General features: G+C 42.3%; 2 protein-coding genes and 1 pseudogene across 5 annotated transcripts in view; 2 read left to right on the top strand and 1 right to left on the bottom strand.

The window, feature by feature from the left end:
* The window catches only part of fgf8a (fibroblast growth factor 8a), a 4,699-nt gene extending 330 nt beyond the window's left edge, over positions 1-4,369 (top strand). Inside the window, exons 1-5 of one of the 2 annotated variants that reach the window (XM_029127236.3) lie at positions 1-284; positions 372-408; positions 1,068-1,215; positions 2,324-2,430; positions 3,449-4,369. The exon at positions 1-284 is cut by the window's left edge and continues 330 nt beyond it. In XM_029127236.3, the coding sequence (XP_028983069.1) occupies positions 253-284; positions 372-408; positions 1,068-1,215; positions 2,324-2,430; positions 3,449-3,733 (609 nt within the window). In that variant the 5' untranslated portion in view covers positions 1-252 and the 3' untranslated portion in view covers positions 3,734-4,369. Of the gene's footprint in view, positions 285-371; positions 409-1,034; positions 1,216-2,323; positions 2,431-3,448 lie in introns of both variants that reach the window. The other variant, XM_029127235.3, reaches the window with a different exon arrangement.
* Positions 4,370-10,485: 6,116 nt separating this feature from the next.
* Positions 10,486-21,236, top strand: part of fbxw4 (F-box and WD repeat domain containing 4) — a 41,240-nt gene continuing 30,489 nt past the window's right edge. For 2 of the 3 annotated variants that reach the window (XM_029127218.3, XM_029127217.3), the window contains exon 1: positions 10,487-10,824. In XM_029127218.3, the coding sequence (XP_028983051.1) occupies positions 10,640-10,824 (185 nt within the window). In that variant the 5' untranslated portion in view covers positions 10,487-10,639. Of the gene's footprint in view, positions 10,825-21,236 lie in introns of all 3 variants that reach the window. The other variant, XM_029127219.3, reaches the window with a different exon arrangement.
* On the bottom strand, positions 16,800-16,918 carry LOC114842342 (5S ribosomal RNA; annotated as a pseudogene).

The raw sequence follows: 21,236 nt of genomic DNA, 5'->3' as shown, positions 1-21,236 counted from the left end.
TGCAAGTGCCGTTCAGTCGCAACGGGCCGTGTGTCCCACAGCGTCATTAAGAGGCGCTGATCATCTGCCGGAGCCTGATTTGACGAGGAACGTGTCCACTGTGCGCACTTGAGACTCCGTGTCAGCACCTCTGACCTTTTTACATTTATTGTGGAATTCGCTGAAAACTCTGGAACCGACTGCATTTTTTATTTCTAGTGATACCAAGTGGACAATCGCTTTATTTAGAAGGCTTTTCCACCTCCTTCGAACATGCGAGCCTCCCGTTCCAGACTCAGCTATCTGTGAGTTCCCACTTTTTACGCACAGTTATTTGTCTTTCACAAACGCATGGAAGTTGCTTAACGCATCACGTTCTTCTCCTCTTTTAGGCTTCTACGTTTGCTCGCGTTTTGCTACTTTGCTCAGGTATGTCATGCTGTGATTTCTTCTTATATGCATGTGGTTCCTTTCAAATTGGAAATAGCTGAAATAAATACCTATAAAACATATGATCGAGGCACAGCACGGAAAGGTGAGGGATCATCATAACATTATGTGACAATAATACCGGACGGCTCCCACGGCGCGCCGGGCAGCAGGTTGCTGACCAACAGAGCGGCCTTGGCACAGAGCGCGGAAGGCGCGCGAGCCTTCTGAGCCGTAAGCGAGCCCGAGGAGCGCGTGCAGCCATTCCATCACAGCAGAAATGCGACGTAAAGTAGACGTTACGCGCAGCGTGGAGCCTCTGCGCCGGTCACGGCGTCTGTGCTGTGATTGCGCCGTGGCGCACATTCTCCTGTACGCACAACCTGTAATCACACTGTGCGTCTTTTTGGAAGCTGTTCATTTCGTTTGGCTGCAGTTCTCCTGGAACTTGTTGCACTTGTCACTTGGGAAAAGGCTGTTTGTTGCAGCGATAGAAAAAACCTTTCCCGCACAAGACCTGAATCCCAGTCACGCTTGGTGCCTCTTCTCTAAATGAAATAAAACCTTTAAAGAGAGAGCGCGAAGTACACGTACTGATGATTGTGATGACGTCTAATTTTTGACAGGTAACCAATCAGTCCCCGCCTAATTTCACGCAGCATGTAAGCGAGCAGAGCAAAGTGACGGATCGCGTGAGCCGCAGGTTGGTCCGGATCTACCAGCTGTACAGCAGAACCAGCGGCAAACACGTCCAAGTCCTGCCCAACAAGAAGATCAACGCCATGGCTGAGGACGGCGGCGTGCACGGTAATTCATTTCATAAATTACACTCATTCAGATAATATTTCATGTTATGACATTTAGTGTCGGTCCTTTTGAATTCCACGATTTAGTGTTTAAAAATGTAAAACCCAATCGTAATTTGCAAACTTAAAAATGATTGATTAAAAAAATGACTACTTCATTTTTTATACTTGGGAATATAAATTAATTACTTAATTTCATGATTCTGCATTTTTGGCATTTGATGATAAATATTCCCACCTTTTTCTGAAGTGCTAGAGAGTATCCCAAAGTTATTAACAGTAATTAATAAGAAATTAAATGATTTTTTTAATTTCAAGCAAATTCTTCATCAAAGCCGTTGTGTCTGTAATAAGCCTAAAAGTGCTCTTGGCAACGGTTGTGTGAGAGCTGAAGGGGAAAAGCCCGTCCACTGGCCGCGGTGCTAACGCTCAGCCTCCACAGATCCCACTGTCTGGAAGAGCCATTAGAAGTCATGTCACCCCCCTTCCTCACATCCAGCCTCGCTTTGTCCTGCATCACAGCTGAACTGGCCCCGTCCCGCGTCGCTGCCACCTTGTCTTTGTTGTGTATAAATTGAGTCTGCTGCAGAATGTGTGTGCTTTAAGTGACCCTGTGTGTCCGAGGGTCTGCTGTGAGTGCAACTGGAGCTCGTGGCCAGAGCCGTAGGCCTCAGGCCCCAACCATGAATTGGACACACAACCCAACTAGGGTTGTGTGTTGTTGATCTGTGAGGACGCCGATGCACGTCTTCAGCAGTTCAGCCACACTTTGCAGATTTGTTACATAAAAAGACAGCAACAATTGGTTTCACAAAGCAAACGTGTCTGAATGCTCCACATTTCTGGGGGCTTCCTGTGTGCGGTCAGTGCTGCTATATTTGAAGAGCTGAGCCTGCCAGGGTTGTCTTCAAAGACTGAGGGGACACGCGCTTTCTCCATTCTGCTGCACTGGCAAGGAATGGCCCAATGGTTTTAGTGTGAGTGTGAGGACAGTGAGACAGACTTCAATGCTCTCGCTCACATTTCAGATTGCTTTCAACATTGACGTCCATGTCCACCTCATTCTTACAGACCTGTTTATTAACAAGTTGTGTCTCTGCTTGCTTTAGCCAAACTCATTGTGGAAACCGATACGTTTGGGAGTCGAGTGCGTATCAAAGGAGCTGAGACGGGCTTCTACATCTGCATGAACAAGAGGGGAAAGCTCATCGGAAAGGTAAGAGGAGAAGAGGGAGAAGAGCACATTCTGGCCAGGTTGTTGTAGCCGGGGTCAAGATGTCAACGTTTGCAGCAGCTCAAGGAGATGGAGGAAGCTGTGTGTCTGTGTGTGTGTGTGTGTGTGTGTGTGTGTGTGTGTGTGTGTGTGTGTGTGTGTGTGTGTGTGTGTGTGTGTGTGTGAATGTGTGTTGGACGGCTAAGTGTAAAGTAAAAGAGGTAAATGTGTATAAACCCGCTAGAAATAGAACAATGAGCCTGAAGCCGTTTCTGTTTTGAGCTGGACACACCGGTGCATAGGACAGTCTTCAACTGGCCCTGAGCATCTAGCTCTGCGTGTCTGTAATGTGTAGGTGTGTGAGGCTATCTCACTGTGACAGCTAATAAACACAGTGACCCCCCCCCCAGCACCCTACCTCGTACACCATCTGCCTCGAGCCACACAGGCTGCCCTAGTGTGTGTGTGTGTGTGTGTGTGTGTGTGTGTGTGTGTGTGTGTGTGTGTGTGTGTGTGTGTGTGTGTGTGTGTGTGTGCGTGAGTCATAACTATTTTTAACACGCTTTTGTTACTGTAGGAGTCCAGCCACCACTCCATCAGCCAACCTTAATGTACATTTCCTTAATATTGATCAGCAGCGGTCAACTCCTCACCTTCACACTGCAATCACGTTCAATACTATTGGGTGCAAGCAGATCCACGTTTTTGGCACATGCGACAGGGGATGAAGCTGTTGGTGAAGGTGACACTAGGCGGCTGACTACACAGACACCGGCCTGTGGCAGGAGGCCTTAACCTGCACGAGGTCCTCTGGGTGTTTGCTGTCATCTGTCTGTCCCTGAGCTGTAATGGCTGTAGCATATGTTCTGTGGCTTCGTGGAGGCCTGAGTGTAGGGATAACATATATATGTCATATATTATATATATGTCATATATATGACATATATATAATATATGTCATATTTCCCATCTGTAAATCTACATCAAAGTAAGAGCTTTTTTTCTGCCTGTGTGTTTGCAGAAAAACGGACACGGTCGCGACTGTATCTTCACCGAGATCGTCCTGGAGAACAACTACACGGCTCTAAGGAACGCCCGCTACGAGGGCTGGTACATGGCCTTCACCCGCCGCGGGCGGCCGCGGAAGGGCTCGCGGACACGCCAGCACCAGCGCGAGGTCCATTTCATGAAGAGGCTGCCGAAGGGGCAGCAGCCCACCCACCCGAGCCACCACAGGCCGTTCGACTTCATCCACTACCCCTTCAGCCACAGGACTAAACGCACAAGATACTCGTCCAAGCGCTGAGGAGAAGGGAGTCAATGACTTCTCACCAGAAGCCTCTGGACGTTTTTACTGAGCAGTAGAAGATCTGCCATATCTAGTTAGAGTCTATTTTTCTCAAAGTGAAACTAAAAAACTGTACATAGATAAGAAACCATGAAAATCTATTTTTGTACTCTTTTGACAAAAAGACGTTAGCTTTCAGATGCACATTGCTTCTAGTAGAGTGGTTTGTTGTAGTGTTAGTTCTTTGATGTGACTTTGACCAGTGGAGTCTCTCTCGGACTCTCGCCTGCTGCTCAAGGAGACCCGAAGTCCCTGATGGAGCGCACTGCTAGGGACCGTCCCCTGCCTGGGTGGGCTCAGGACACGTCGCTGTGGTGTTTTGCATTTTGCTAGGTGCTGCTTCCCATCTGGCATCATTCTCTCCAGCAGAGTTTACTGTGGCAGCTACATGTGATGATCCCAGGAGCTACTTTAATGTTGATGTGTTCAAATGTGACAAAGCCCTGAACTTATTGTTGTCCCTTGATTGTCTGTTTTATACATATATAAATATATTTTTATTTGAAGATGTGTAAAATAATTTTAAGAATGAAATATTTATTTAAAATGTGTAGCAAATGTAAATTAGAATACTGATTAAACTTTTGTTTGGTACTTGTACTGTGCTTTATTCCATGTTGGTGTGGAAAACACAGAATATTGTGATATAATTGACATTTTAACACTAGTTAAAACACTAACATATGTTGGAGCATTGATAAGGATTGGTATGAATGTGTTTATGTGTGCTACTTTGGTTGATTTAGATGAAGCTACTCCAAAGTCAAATGTGTCAGATGAATAATCACTGAAGCTTGTTAAATCATGGTTGACATCAAATGAAGAAAACATTTCCCATCTTATTATTCTTCCTTATAAACAATTTGAAGCAATTGCACCAGACTCATTGTGTTAAACTGATAATGACTTTGCTCAATTCGAAATGATCTGGGTTCATTTTTATTATAAAAAAAAACAAGCACCCCTTGTCTGTAAATAGACACACAAGTAGTTTGGAACTACAAATCTACTGTAAACTGTAACTTTAAATACATATTGAAAAACAGTAAAATTATTAAAATTAATTAATTAATTTATTTATTTATTATAATCATATTAATGTAATAAATATATGGGTAAGTTACTAGGGGTTTATTTATAACATTTAAGTGTTTTGCAGTGACTGGACATAATCCAGAAAAAATAATTAAACTGTAATAGAAAACATTTGGCAGTTAAAACAACGCATTTGGAAGAGAAAAGATTCTGGCACTGTGACTTGTGACGGTTGGAACAGGCACTGCATGTGCAGACTAAAGTATCTGTGTACAGGTAAGTACTTTCTGCTCTCCATTTGTTTTATTCGATGGGTCATTCCACATTTTGTCTTGCTTTCATTTGTTTGTTTGTAATAATTACCTTGTAATAATTATCTTGTAATTGCAGAGGAAAAGCTCACTACAGTAAGTTATTAAGTCAGTTCACTTTAGCTGTGCCAGTTGGCCAACTATCTTTAATTACGATTATTAAAATGGTGAAATTAGGGGAAAGGTATTTTGTTATTGACATGCATATTGCGCAGGTTTTTAATATTCTGAAACACTTTCTAGTTAATTTTAAGAATGTTGGGCAAATAATATAATAATATAAATAAATATATACTAAGATAATGCATAATTAAAATTTAAAAATAATAATCATAATTGTGTCTTCAATTATTCATTATTCCATTGCTCTTAATATCTGGCTAATGTTAACGTGGCCAGCAGCTCCCCAACAGAGACACACAGCTCTGAATCTGATGATATCTGCAGGTGAGGACAGAGAGAGAAACACAACTACTGGAGACAAAGAGACAATGTTACTTACAATGATGGGAGATTATTGGATGGAATAAACAAAAGGAGAACAGAATCACTGCCAGTGACCCTGAACCTGAACCTATAAGCTTTATCAAAAAGCCAGATCTTAAAGATGGCGAATGTGTCAGCTTCTCGAACCTGAACAGGGAGCTGGTTCCAGAGGAGAGGAGCTTGGTAGCTAAAAGCTCTGCCTCCCGTTCTACATTTAAAGACTCTAGGAACCACAAGTAGCCTAGTGCTCTGAGAACGAAGTGTTCTGCTGGGAGCATAAGGAACTATAAGGTCTTTAAGATAAGAAGGAGCTTCATCATTGAGTACTTTGTAAGTAAGTAGGAAAATTATAAATTCTATCCTACATTTTACAGGCAACCAGTGCAGAGAAGCTAATGTAGGAGAAATGTGATCTCTCTTTCTAAGTCCCGTCAGAAATCTGGCTGCAGCATTTTGAAATTAATTGGAGGCTTTATAACATGCTGCTCTTTTCAACCAACCTACGCAGTATACATTTAATTTATTTAATTTGCCTTTCCAGTTGTTGGGTCCTGTGCTCAAGGCTTTGAATGTCTGACAAATATATGATGGTAGCGCCAAAAGGCTTTGGCCTCATTTAACAGGTTGAAACGCAGCATCCATCTCCCCGGCAGGTTGATGAAGCTGCTTAGTCTATTCACCAGTTTCTGCACCACCGCTGTTTTTTCGGTAAGGTTTTGAATTCATGTTTGCTCATTTTTGGCTTTTAAAGCACATTTATTTGTCTTTCACAAATGCATGGTAGTTGCTTAAACGCATCATTCTCTTCTTCTCTTATAGACTTCTACATTTGTTTGCGTTTTGCTACTATGCTCAGGTATGTCATGCTTTTATTTCTTTTCATATGCATGTGGTTCCTTTTAAAGTTTGTACTAGCTCTGCAAACAAACCCGAGCAGCTCATTGATGCAATCTACCTGTCACTCACATCATTAGCTGCTGATTGATTGACAGAGAGGAGGAGCCAACCAGGTACGAGTGAAAACTGTTTCTGGTGACAATCAATCGACATTAAAAAATAATTGATGAAAAACTATCAAATAATTACAATAGTTATAGTTTATGTGGCACCACTGCAGCCTATCCTCCTTTGTCTGCACAGCGTTTTGTGATTGAGACAAGCTGCTGTGTAATCTTTTAGGGCTTGCTATTAGTGAAATAGATTTGTCAGTCTCTTTATTGTGAAAACATACTACAACCTGAAAAAGGTCTTTAGTATGATTATGTTCAAATTAGTGCTTAGTGATAACAAGAATTTAGCCTGTATTCTAACAGGATGTCTCCAGTGACAGTAGCTTGGACTAATTCTGTTGTTTGTGTCATAGGGTTCCTGCTTCGTAGGCTCTTTCCATGATGATTCACCTGTGCCATCACTCTGTGGTGACTCATTTATTGATGGCCCTGCTTTTCTAGGTTGTTGTCATGCTGGTGACCATTGATGTGGCTCTTCTGGCAACTGAGGCTACTGTGTTTTAAACTTGATGCTCATAGCAGTATGTGCTCACACCATTATTGTCTATAAATATCTCTTCTATCTGCTGTTGGGCAAACTAGTTATATTGGTCCTGGATCCTCTCGTATGTTCTGCATTTGATGTATTGACATTACTCAAGGAAAAAGCTTTTCATACTAGTGACTTAATGACTGCACACCTGGATGGGACTCAAAATCACTGATCTGATCCATCCTCTGAATGGAACATTACTTTAATGATGTCTATATTCAACCTTGAATCAGTAGTTTTGATCTAGTTCTGCTATCATGTTGAATTTAATCTCCTTAAAGTAGCACTTCCTAACTGAGCAGATGCTGTGGTTTTCCACAATATTTTAAATACAAAATATTGAAAAGGGTTAATATATGAAATTTAAATCTGCATATGTTTCCTTTTTCTAATTTTACTGATTACAAGCTACAAAGAATGTGGCTCAGTTTCCCATTGACTAATGAATCTGTGACCTGTCAGGACACCCACATGCAGCAGTGGTACCATCAAATGTCTTCAGCAGTTCCAAAAGTAATTTTCTGTGGGGATTGAAGCAGTTTTTCCTTATTATATGCAGTTGAGAAATAAAAAAATGACAGCCTAAAGCTGATGCTGAAAGTTACTTTGGAGGAAAACATGAAATGTGCCGGCAAGGTTATGGAGGTGATGAATAACTCTTTTGCTAATGTTTACCCTAAATGTTGAGCCCTAAAAAAACTAACCTAAAACTGTGCCTGCATATTGCTTATTTCAAATTAGGAATCAAAATATTGCTGGTTGTACTAACAAAAGAAATCTGACTCCAAGCACATGAACGACACGTGGGCCACTTGATGATGCAAGACCAACCAAAATGGAGATTTTGTTAAAATTCTTTAATAAAAATCTCAATTCCAAAATTTCCCAAAAGAATTTTCCGATCTGTCAGGCATTAAAGTGTTAAATGCTTTTGACAATATTTGACATTAATCTGTTTAACTCTTTCCACATCGGTGACCAGAGAGATTTGTCATGTGAAGACACCACATCAATTAAATAAAGCCAACTGGCATATCTCAATGATGTAGTACAGACAAACAGTGCATGATTATTTTATAAGATATATAGGTGTATATAAGTTTTTAGAGTTGTTTCCCAAATGTCAGCCAGTAGATTCTGTGGAAACTCTGTCTGTCCTTTTCATTACAGCCCCCTGTCCCTACCTCCAAAGTCAGAGAGTTAGCTTGTGGGAAAAATCACACCTTCTGTGTCACCACTGCCAGGATGCAAATGTGAAGCAATTGCAGCCTAGAAAACGGGGGTAACATCGCTTTCATCCATTTTATTGAGCCTCAGCCTTCATGCTTAACCCCAGATAAACAAACACAGCTACCTTGTTCATTTGCTTAGGGAGCAATTTAACCCCTGCACCAACACCCCCACAGAGGCTGTAGAATAGCAGGCGTGACCAGAGAACATGACCCTGTAGTCCCTAAGCAGCCCCAAATGCCACAAGCTGACACAGAAGCTGCCCTCATCAAAAAGCACTTTGGCCACTTGTGTCGGCTCTGAAACACTCAGCGAGATGAGGACTTTCCCAGGGAGCCCACAGTCCCTGTTGACCCTTACTTAACTTACTTCTGTAGTGCTCAGAGGAAAGCTGAAGAGGATAGGATGGTCAAATAGTAATTATCAGAAGACTATAATTTACCTATTTGTCAAGAGATAACCTTTGAATTCTAACAGGCAGCCAATTTGTCCAATCCTTCAGAATCCAATCACACTAATGATTCCATTCCTAAGCTTCACTTCTTCAGTGTTTGAGTTGTAGGTATATGTTTTAATCTGAATTCATGAGTAATTATAATTAAATCATTAGTTTTAGGGGCTATAAATAAAAATACAGATAAGCTTATTTAATAATTTATGGTGAATGAGCACCACAAAACTTAGCTGACCTGAGGCTGCAAATATATGAACATTTACTACGTGTCTCTTAATGTAACTCGTGCAGTGTATTTAATCATAAAACTCAATGGGCGGTGGGATGGTGACATGGTATTGGGCAGAATTAGGGTAATTCAATTGAAGCACCAATGCTTTGTATCCAGTCCTCGACCCTGAGGTTGTTAATTGTTAAATTAACATTTAACATAATTTCTACAAATAACAATACAAAATATATATAATTTTGACATTGCCTTATTGTAGCTGTCTGACAGGACTAACTGACTTTAAGGATGTTCATGTCGCGAGGACAAAAACCGTGAGATGGATAGAGTCTCTATCATGCCAGGCAGCCCATTAAATCCAAGTCACCATTCAGCAGTGATAACAAAGCTAGCTGTCTACCCAGGCTGGATAATTGAAACGCAAACAACTGATCAAAGTGAAGCTCCAGCTAAACAGTTTTATTGTTTATGTACAGGCCTTATGCGAGACCTGTTGACTTTTCCAATTGGAGCTGTAAACTTTTGTTTGTCCATGTATTTCCAAGACTGATTGTCAGTCTGATCAGAACAATTACCAGCTAAATGTGTTTGCCAGCTCAGGCAGAGCCCCTTCCCCTCCCTCTCTGCTGCCCTAAAAAGATCAAAGGGGAAGACGCTCCTCCCTGTCATCGCCCCCCTTTAACACCCCCCAAGGCTCCCTCCACTCTCCACATCCCTCCTCCCAAACTCTTCATTTCCTTTTAGCCATGACAGTTCAGCTGGAAAGTCAACCATAAATGATTTTGTCTGACGGTCCTGTGTTTGGGACATAGGTTAAAAGAATGAACAGCCTTTAACAAGGGGACATGTTTAAAAAATTATAAAAGGAAAAGCAATCTACATATTTCAATTACTGGGTGCAGTTGCGCACTGCTGATCAAAGACCTGCAGGGATGCTGCCCATAACTGAAGGCTTGAGGGCCCTCATGATGTGAATGAGCACAAATTGATGCTACTGATGCTAAAAGGTTAAGCGCTTCACAAAATGTCATAAGGTCAATCAACTTTTGGTAGTCATTTGACCGTGACACAACCTTGGTAGTAGTCTTAGTGAAATGTACTTTAACATGCTCAGAATGAACACTTTGTCTATGTTCATGGTCCTATAAAACCACATGTCATATTTTTGTGTTCCTGTCATTAATTAAAAAAACAAGCAGCTGCCGTTTATAATGAAGGATAAATGAGCTTCAAACTGTAAACAAGTTCTCTTGCTGCTATAGTTATAAATTTCCAAATTAAACAAACTTGTACAATTTCACTAATTTTACAAAATCATGTAAGTCTGAATTAACATTTTAGTACAAAGTTTTTTCATCATTTATTGACTAGTATGACGTAGTCAACGTAAAAGCGGACATACGTCATCACGTGTAATTTACGTACGGTCTACGTCAGCAGCTGTCGTTCTAATGGCTTCCTGCTTTGTCTGTGCTGCTTCTCTCTGAAACATGGCCGATAACGTTTATTAGGTTTAATTTGTTTTTACGACGAAATAGAGCGTGAGGAGCGGGCAGCAGCGCTGTTACGTGGCCACAATGCTTCTGTTCCAGCTGCCTGAAGATGTCCTGTTTCATATCTTGTCTTATCTGGACTTTAGGTCCCTCGGTCGTCTGTCTCAAGCCTGCAGAGCTATGTGCCGCTTTGTAAACCGGGACACTGTGTGGAGGAAGATCGCTAAAGCTTTATTAAACACCGGAATTACTGGGAACGGGACAGACATGTAAGCTCACCCACTGTGTGTCTGTAGCTTAGCGTTAGCCACAGCTGTGACAGCGTGCACGTGCTCTTTGTGTTGTTTACTCACGCGAGCAGCTGCTCTGACGTTGTACGTGAGCCTCAGAGGATCGGCTCCTGCTCCAGACGTGGAGGTAAAAGGCTGCGATCTGCACCGAAGGCTTAAACTTTTAAAGCTGCAAGAAGTGAAAAGTAAAGAGCTCGAAGCATGATTTATTCATAAACAAAATATAAATGTAGAGCCAAATCTAGACGTAAGTATATTTATTAATAAATGAGAGATTATACATAGAAATTAATTAGTAAATAACTGCTAAATTGGAAACTTTAGTTGTCTTTATGTTGCTAATTATATTGTTTTCCCCCGCATTTTTATTAATTCACTTGTACATTTTTTATGTTTAATTACTCTGCATGTTTGTGTCCGTCTGGTAATTAGGTGGGTGGTTCTAAGCCTAGACAAAGTTGTTATTGGGTGATAGCCTGCTAGCAAAGTTTGGGGGAATTTTCTTAAAATGTGTAAATCCTCGTAATCACTTGAAGAATTATAAGATGATGCAAGGTTGTCTGTTCTAATTTGAGTTCAAACCAATCCAATTCTGTGAAGGTTGTGTTACAGTTACAGGTACATAACATGCACCGTTCAAATAAAATCTTACAAATAAAAAAGAATAAAAATTAAATGAATAGTTGAATAAAATTGTTCCAAGTTTGCAACGGCCCCTTCACAAATTAGACAGACAAAATTGCCTCTCTTTCTGAAAAAGTACTGTAATTCCCATCCAACTTTCTCCTCTTCTGTGGCAGCAATGAGCAAATAAGGGTTTAGTACAGGTTGGCCCAGCATTAAAGTGCTGTTGTGACCATGTGGTGAATAGAAGAAATACACTGGCTGGCCCAAAAAATGTCGCCACTTGAACTGATGATCTGGGGCTGCTGCAGCTAGTCAGAGCAACAGTATGTGCTGACTGAGGTCAGCTGACTACCTGAATATACTGAATGACCAGGTTATTCCATCAATGAATTCCTTCCTACCTCAAAGCATGGGTATTTTCCAAGATGACAGGGCCAGGAGTCACCGGGCTGAAATTGTGAACGGGTGGTTCAGGGGGCATGAGACATCATTGTCACACATAGATTGGTCAACACACAGTCCAGACCTTGAATCCATTCAGAATGTTTGGAGTGTGCTGGAGAAGGCTTTGTGCACCAGCCAGACTCTACCATCATCAATGGAACATCATGGTAAAAAATGAATGCAACACTAGATGGATAAATCTTGTGACATTGCAGAAGCTTATTGAAACAGAGACACAGCGGAGGAGTTTCATAATCAAAGCTGAAGGCGGTCCAACGACATATTCAATTCAATTCAATTCAATTTTATTTATATAGCGCCAAATCACAACAAAGTTATTTCAAGGCACTTTACAAAGTAAGGTTTAAAACCTCACACAACTAAACCCAACAAATCCCACATACAGCAAGCATTTAATTTGACAGCAACAGTGGAGGGGAAAAACTCCCTCTCTAACGAGGAAGAAACCTCCAGCAGAACCAGACTGGATGTGGGCGGCCATCTGCCTTGACCGGTTGGGGTGAGAGGATAGAGAGAGAGAATAGCACAGCAACAGCAACAAGCAACAACACAGCACAGGCAGGATGGTTGGACCAGGGACTGGATGCAGGCAGGATGGTTGGATCCGCAGCTGCCCATCACAGACACCAAACTTTGAGTCCAATGATACCTGTAGGTGAGGACAGAGAGGTAGAGGGAGTGGGGGGGGGGGGGGGGGAGAGAGAGAGAGAGAGAGAGAGAGAGAGAGAGAGAGAGAGAGAGAGAGAGAGAGAGAGAGAGAGAGAGAGAGAAAGAGGAGAGAAGCACAACTACTGGAGAGAAAGAGACAAGGTTAGTTAAACATGGGACAATGGTGGGAGGTTATTGGACAGAGGAGGTAGAAGGAAACAGAGGAGCTCAGTGTATAAATTAAGTCCCCCAGCAGTCTATGTCTATTGCAGCTTAACTAAGAGATGGTTCCTGTGACTAACAATAATTGCCAGTGACCTGAACCATCTCTAACTATAAGCTTTATCAAAAAGGAAGGTTTTAAGCCTAATCTTAAAGGTGGAGAGTGTGTCAGCTTCTCGAACCTAAAGAGGGAGCTGGTTCCAGAGGAGAGGAGCTTGGTAGCTAAAAGCTCTGCCTCCCGTTGTACATTTAAACACTCTAGGAACCACAAGTAGCCCAGCGCTCTGAGAACGAAGTGTTCTGCTGGGAGCGTAAGGAAATATGAGGTCTTTAAGATAAGAAGGTGCTTTATCATTGAGTACTTTGTAGGTGAGTAGGAGAATTTTAAATTCTATCCTACAGGCTGCCTGTAGGCAGCCAGTGCAGAGAAGCTAATGTAGGAGAAATGTGATCTCTCTTTCTAAGTCCTGTCAGAACTCTGGCTGCAGCATTTTGAGCAAACTGTAGGCTTTTTAAGGAGCTGTTAGGACATCCTATGAGTAATGAGTTACAGTAGTCCAGCCTAGAGGTAACAAATGCATGGATCAGTTTCTCTGCATCGCTCTGAGAGAGGATGCTTCTGATTTTAACTATATTTCTAAGGTGGAAGTAGGCGGTTCTGGAGATTTATTTAATGTATGATGTAAAAGAGAGATCCTGGTCAAAGATGACACCAAGGTTCCTCACAGTAGAATCTTAAGCTAATGTTATGCCATCCAGGGTGGCTATCTGACTCAATAGTGTCTCTCTCAGATTTTTAGGCCCAACAATAAGAATCTCGGTTTTATCTAAGTTTAGTTGAAGGAAGTTTTGGGACATCCAGGATTTGATGTCTTTTAAACAACCCTGAATTTTGACTAGTTGATCTGTTTCATTTGGTTCCAAGGACATATATAGCTGAGTATCATCTGCGTAAAAATGAAAATTAATAGAATGCTTTCTAATAATCTCACCTAGAGGTGACATGTATAGGCTAAACAGAATTGGACCCAGCACAGAACTCTGTGGTACTCCATAGCTAATCCTTGTGCATGTGGAGAATTCCTCATTAACATGAAAAAACTGGAATCTGTTCAACAAATAGGATTTAAACCATCCCAATGCTGTTCCATTAATCCCGATTCTATGTTCTAGTGTCTGTAATAGAATGTTATGATCAATTGTATCAAATGCAGCACTAAGATCTAACAGGACAAGGACAGAAACTAGACCATTGTCCGAAGCTAATAGAAGATCATTAGTGACTCTAACCAGAGCTGTTTCTGTGCTATGATGTTTTCTAAATCCTGACTGAAAATCGTCGTACAGGTTATTCCCACTCAGGTGGTCAGATAATTGTTTAGCCACGATTTTTTCCAGAATCTTGGAAATAAAGGGTAAATTTGAAATTGGCCTATAGTTGGCTAGTCGTCCAGGGTCCAGGGTTGGTTTTTTCAATAGAGGTTTGACCACAGCCACCTTAAAAGCCTGTGGTACATAGCCTAGTTGTAAAGATTGGTTGATTTGATTTAATATGGACGAGCTGATTGAAGGTAGAACTTCTTTGAGTAATCTGGTTGGGATTGGATCTAATAGACAAGTGAACGACTTGGAAGAGTTTATTATTGAGGTTAACTCCATATGAGTTATGGGGAATAAGCTGTCTAGGTAAGACAGAGGATTTAATAAATTTAAAGTTGATGGATCTAGACAGTGCTTTCTGTCATTTGGAAGAAGTCGCTGCTGAATGTTTTTTCTAATAATGATAATTTTATTAGTAAAGTAGTTCATAAAGTCATTGCTGCTGAGATTAAAGGGGATAGTAGACTCAATACAGCTATGACTCTTTGTCAGCCTGGCTACAGTGCTGAAAAGAAAGCTGGGGTTGTTTTTGTTTTCCTCAATTAGGGAGGAATAATATGTTTTTCTAGCAGCACAAAGTGCTTTTTTATATTTTATTAGACAGTCCTTCCATGCAATGCAGTTTACATTTATTTTGTTGGAACGCCACTGTCTTTCTAGTTGTCTAGTCCTTTGCTTTAGGCTGCGGATCTCTGAGTTATACCACTGAGCTAACCTCCTCTGATTCACTGTCTTCTTCTTCAGAGGAGCCACTGTGTCTAACATTGTAGAGAACCTGCAGCATCATCTACAAGACAGTCAACCTGTTCATAAGGATTAAGGTGACTGTTCTCTGTGTATCTACAAGACATTGAGGCAAAAGATGATGGAATCATCTGCTTGAATCTGGCAACAGCGTTGTCAGATAAACATCTGCTATAATAACATTTCTTTCCAGGTATTGTAGGGTCAATTGTGCTAAATTTAAAAGTTAATAAGAAATGGTCAGATAACAGAGGGTTTTGGGGAAGAACTATTAAATTATCAATTTCAACCCCATATGTCAGGACAAGATCGAGGGTATGGTTAAAACGATGAGTGGTTTCATTTACCTGCTGTGTAAAACCAATAGTGTCTATTAAGGAGTTAAAAGCAGTGCTGAGACAGTTGCTGTCAACATCTACATGAATGTTAAAGTCTCCCACTACAATGACTTTATCTCTGCTAAGAACTAGGTCAGATAAGAATTCAGAGAATTCAGTTAAGAACTCTGAATATGGAGCAGGAGGACGGTAAACAATACAAAACACAACTGGCTTCTGAGTTTTAGAGTCTGGGTGAGAAAGGCTCAGAGTGATGCTCTCAAATGAGTTATAACTATGTTTAGGTTTAGGAGTAATTAATAAATCTGATTTATAAATTGCTGTTACTCCTCCACCTCTACCTGTACTTCTTGGAACATGATAGTTGATGTGACTCTTTGGAGTCGGCTCATTTAAAGTAACATATTCATCCTGCTGCAGCCAGGTTTCAGTGAGACAGAACAGATCTATGTGATGGTCACTTATCAAGTCATTTATTAAAAAGGATTTAGATGAGAGAGATCTGATATTTAATAAACCACACTTTATTAGCTTACTGTTACTTTGTTCCGTAAGAGGAGCTGTTTTGATGTTTATTAAATTCTGGTAAGTCACTCCTCTTTGATTTGCTTGTGACTTGTATAGTTTAGGTGGTCGAGAAGCAGACACAGTCTCTATGCGATAACTAAGACTAAGAGTGGGTCGCGGCTGTAGAGAACGTGCAGAGAGGCGTGTAAGACTGCGACTCTGCGTCCTGGGCTCCACTCTGAGTTGTCAGGGAGTGGGGAGGCTAAGCAACATGGCCATGTTACTAGAAAGCAGAGAGGCTCCGTTCAACGTGGGATGGGCGCCGTCTCTTCTAATCAGGTTTTTCCCAAAAAGTGCTCCAATTAGCCACAAAGCCCACATCGTTTGCAGGACACCACCTAGACAACCAGTGGTGGAGCGATGACAGCCGGCTATACATGTCATCGCTGGTCACATTGGGAAGGGGTCCAGAGAAAACTACGAAGTCCGACATTGTTTTGGCGAACGAACACACCGACTCAATGTTAGTTTTAGTGACTTCCGATTGGCGTAACCAGGCGTCATTAGCTCCTGCGTGTATTACGATCTTAGCGTACTTACGTTTATCCTTAGACAGGAGCTTAAGATAAGACTCAATGTCGCCCGCTCTGGCCCCAGGCAAACACCTAACTATGACCGCTGGATTCTCTAACTTCACGTTTTGGACTATGGAGTCACCAATGATCAGAGTGGGTTTCTCAGCGGGTGTGTCGCTGAGTGGGGAAAATCTGTTTGAAACGTGAAGCGGTTTGTGGTGAACCGTGGGCGCCTGCCTAAAGCTACGTTTCTTACGAGCCGTGAGCCGAACAGTGAAAATTAGCAGGACGTTTAATGAAAGGAAAAGATGCTTGAGTGTTACAAGCTTGTTTTGAAACTTTTAGCAGTCGCTATCAGATATAAAACGATAATGTTTAGAAAAGAGCAGAGAGTAACGCTGTACACACAGAGCGGCACCAAACCTCAGTAACCGGAAGTGAGCTCCTAAGCTTACAGCACCTGGTATTCCCAGGCGGTCTCCCATCCAAGTACTAACCAGGCCCGACCCTGCTCAGCTTCCGAGATCAGACGAGATCGGGCGTGCTCATGGTCATGATACCATATTAGTATGCGTGAACTGTTTTTTGGTTGTGACTTTTGGCCAGGCAGTGTACATTTTCATCTTGCATCTGGCCATGCTAGCAGGCCATAAATAGTTCTTTTTAAGACCAAAGCTGTTAGCTGTTTGGGATGTGACCATGTCTGACTTCAGTCACCAAGCTCTGATGAATTCAATATAGTTTTAACCCACATGGACTTGTAACACAGCCTAGTCCACTACCTCGGGCTCAGGCAAGAGATGTAGACAGTTTGGAAAGACTGCATATATTGGTTGAGATGGACAGTAAATACCTGAAGCTCTTTCATGTTGTCTTAATTGACAGATTTGTTTTGACTGGAATTAATTAGCACAATCATGTATGAATATGCAAAACTTCAGATCTTGAACCTAGATTTAACCACAGCGGGCTTGAGAACATGTAATACATACACCACCAAAATGTCCTCATCATATCCAGTTATACTGTGGCTTTTGTCACATGTTCTCAATATAAAAAGGCCAGTTGAACAAGCACAGAGCTTTAGACATCTGGAACATAACCTTCACTTACCCGTGATAGCTTTTTACAAATGCTTTTATTTGTAATGATTATTATTTGGACATATATTTATAACCATTAACACAAAAGGAAACATTCAATGTGTTCGCTTTTATATAACAAGAAAACAAGGTTTCGTTTGACAACTGCCGGCTTCATTGTGTGACTGTGTGTTTGACCAATTGTATCAGAACATAAGGGACTGTTGGGTTCAGCTACACTCAGCAGTTTTTGAGGAATACATTTAGCATTAAAGCATTCACTATGCATTTTCTCTAGTTGTCCTTGTAATTGTACACTTCATACTCTTCAGTAGGACATGAGTTTATATTTTAAGGTGACAATGAAATTTTTGAGTTATTTCAAACTTATATTATCCTTTAGTTACCCTGTGTTGTGCTGGTAGCCAGTGACAGAGGCAGGTAATGGTATCATGGCAATAGTGTCTGTCCTGTCATGCGTGCAAGAGTGATACATCCTGTACATGATCACAGTGAGACAGCTTGAAGCTGCTTCCTCCTGCTCTCTGTCCTCCCCCTCTGGCATGGTCTCACTCAACACATGTGAATACATATGCCACTGTTCTGGATGAGTGTCTACAGCTTGTGCACAGGCCCCAAAGCTTTGCACCAGTCATTTACAAAGGTGCTTGCTGGTTCAATCTGACAGTGAATCTTAATTTAAATAATCTCATATTCCTGCAATGAAGGCATTGTTGCAAGAACCCAATTTTTAAACCAGGTTGATACTAAGAAAAAGACATTAGGAGACTGAATTCTTTTGCAAGTAAGAAACAAAAAAACTAAATGTATGCATTGATTATGGCACTATTTGCTGTGGCATTGTTTCGATAAGCTTCTACAATGTCACAAGATTTGTCTACATCCAGTGTTGCATTCATTTTTCACCAAAATGTTCCATTGAAATGTTCACCAAAATGTTCCATTGATGATGGAAGAGTCAGACTGCTGCCCAAAGCCTTCTCCAGCATATCCCAAATATTCTACATGGGGTCAAGGTCTGGAATGGGGCCAAGTGATGTCTCATGCTCCCTGAAGCAACTATATATATATAGTTGCTTCATATATATATATATATATATATATATATATATATATATATATATATATATATATATATATATATATATATATATATATATATATATATATGAAGCAACTATATATGAAGCATATATATTTATATATATATATATATAAATAACTCCCTTCTCACCCCACGCGGGTGGTCTCATCCACTTTCCAAGCTCGGGTCCTCTACCAGAGGCCAGGGAGCTTGAGGGTTCTGCGCAGTATCCTTGCTTTTCCTAGGACTGCACTTTTCTGGACTGAGATGTTGAATGTTTTTCCAGGGATCTGTTGTAGCCACTCCTCCAATTTGGGGGTCACTGCCCCCAGTGCTCCGATCACCACAGGCACCACTGTGGCCTTCACCTTCCAAGCCTTCTCCAGTTCTTCTCTGAGCCCTTGTTATTTCTCTAGTTTCTCATGTTCCTTTTTCCTAATGTTGCCATCGCTTGGTATTGCCACATCCACCACTACGGCTTTCCTCTGTTCTTTGTCCACCACCACAATGTCTGGTTGGTTCGCCATTACCATTCTGTCTGTCTGTATCTGGAAGTCCCACAGGATCTTGGCTCGCTCGTTCTCTACCACCTTGGGAGGTGTTTCCCACTTTGACCTTGGGGTTTCCAGTCCATACTCCGCACAGATGTTCCGGTATACTATGCCAGCCACTTGGTTATGGCGTTCCATGTATGCTTTCCCTGCCAGCATCTTACACCCTGCAGTTATGTGCTGGACCGTCTCAGGGGCCTCTTTGCACAGTCTACACTTTGGGTCTTGTCTGGTGTGGTAGATCTGGGCTTCTATGGCTCTGGTGCTCTCTGTGCTGTCCTTCAGCCCAGCCCTTTCAAGCCATTGGTAGGATTTGTTGAGATCAGCCACTTCAGTTATGTTCCGGTGGTACATCCCGTGCAAGGGCTTGTCCTCCCATGATGGTCCCTCATCCAGCATCTCATCCTCTGTTCTCCACTGCCTGAGACATTCACTGAGCACTTTATCTGTCGGGGCCTTATCCTTGATGTACTTATGGATCTTGGATGTTTCATCCCGGATAGTGGCTCTCACGCTCACTAGTCCTCGGCCTCCTTCCTTGCGGCTAGCGTAGAGTCTCAGGGTGCTGGATTTGAGGTGGAACCCTCCATGCATGGTGAGGAGCTTTCGTGTCTTAACATCTGTGGTCTGTATCTCTTCCTCTGGCCACCTTATTTTTCCCGCAGGGTATCTGATCACTGGCAGGGCATAGCTGTTTATTGCCCGGGATTTGTTCTTGCCATTGAGCTGGCTTCTTAGGACTTGCCTTACTCGTTGGAGGTATTTGGCTGTTGCCGCATTCCTTGATGCCTGTTTAAGGTTGCCGTTTGCCTGTGGTATTCCAAGGTGCTTGTAACTGCCCTCAATGTCTGCTATTGTTCCTTCTGGGAGTGAGACCCCTTCTGTGTGGATTACCTTGCCTCTCTTTGTCACCATCCTCCCACATTTCTCGAGCCCGAATGACATCCCGATGTCCGAGCTGTAGATCCTGGTGGTGTGAATCAGCGAGTCGATGTCTCGCTCACTCTTCGCGTACAGCTTGATGTCATCCATGTAGAGGAGGTGACTTATGGTGGCCCCGTTCCAGAGTCGGTATCCATAGCCAGTCTTGTTTATTATTTGGCTGAGGGGGTTCAGACCTATGCAGAACAGCAGTGGGGACAGTGCATGTCCTTGGTATATGCCCCATTTGATGGATACTTGGGCAAGTGGCTTCCCATTGGCTTCAAGGGTGGTTCTCCACAACCTCATCGAGTTTGCAATGAAGGCCCTTAGAGTTCTGTTGATGTTGTACAGCTCCAAGCATTTAGTGATCCATGTGGCATTGAGTCATAGGCTTTCTTGTAGTCGATCCAGGCTGTGTACAGGTTGGTGTGTCGCATTCTGCAGTCTTTGACTGTTGACTGTTCTGTCAACCAGGTGTTTGGCTCCTCTGGTATCCTTACCAATGCCCTTCTGTGCTTCGCTCATGTATTGACTCATGTGCCCACTTATCTTAGCTGCGATGATGCCTGACATGAGCTTCCATGTTGTGGAGAGACAGGTTATTGGCCGGTAGATGGATGGGACTGTACCCTTTGAGGGATCCTTCATTATCAGGATCGTTCGCCCTTCGCTTAGCCATTCAGGGTGAGTCCCATCCCTTAGCAGCTGGTTCATTTGTGCTGCCAGGCGCTCATGGATTGCAGTGAGCTTCTTTAGCCAGTAGACGTGGATCATGTCAGGGCCGGGTGCTGTCCAGTTTTTCATACCTGAGACTCTATGTTGGATGTCTGCCACTGTGATAGTCACTGGATTCTGTTCAGGGAGGTTGCTGTGGTCTTCCCTCAGACCCACCAGCCACTGTGCATCACTGTTGTGTGACGCCTCCCTTTCCCATATACCTTTCCAGTACTGTTCAGTTTCCAGCCTTGGCGGGTCTGCTCTGATGTTATTACCCTGCCATTGAGAGGACACTTTCGCAGGTTGTGTTGCGAACAGCCGGTTTATTCGTCTGGCTTTGTTGTCTCTGGTGCATCTCCTTAGGCGGCTGGCCAATGCTTGTAGCCTTTGCTTGGCAGTTTTGAGTGCTTCAGGTATATCAGCTCATTGGTTTCTGTGATTGTTGTGGTAGGGATCGCTCTCAATGCTGCATTCACATCTTCCATGAAACTTTCTGATGGTACTTC

The sequence above is a fragment of the Betta splendens genome, chromosome 15 (genome assembly GCF_900634795.4).
Source record: "Betta splendens chromosome 15, fBetSpl5.4, whole genome shotgun sequence".
Classification (NCBI taxonomy): Eukaryota; Metazoa; Chordata; class Actinopteri; order Anabantiformes; family Osphronemidae; genus Betta; species Betta splendens.
Note: the sequence above shows the minus strand (reverse complement) of the source record. Positions and strands in the feature narration are given on the sequence as shown.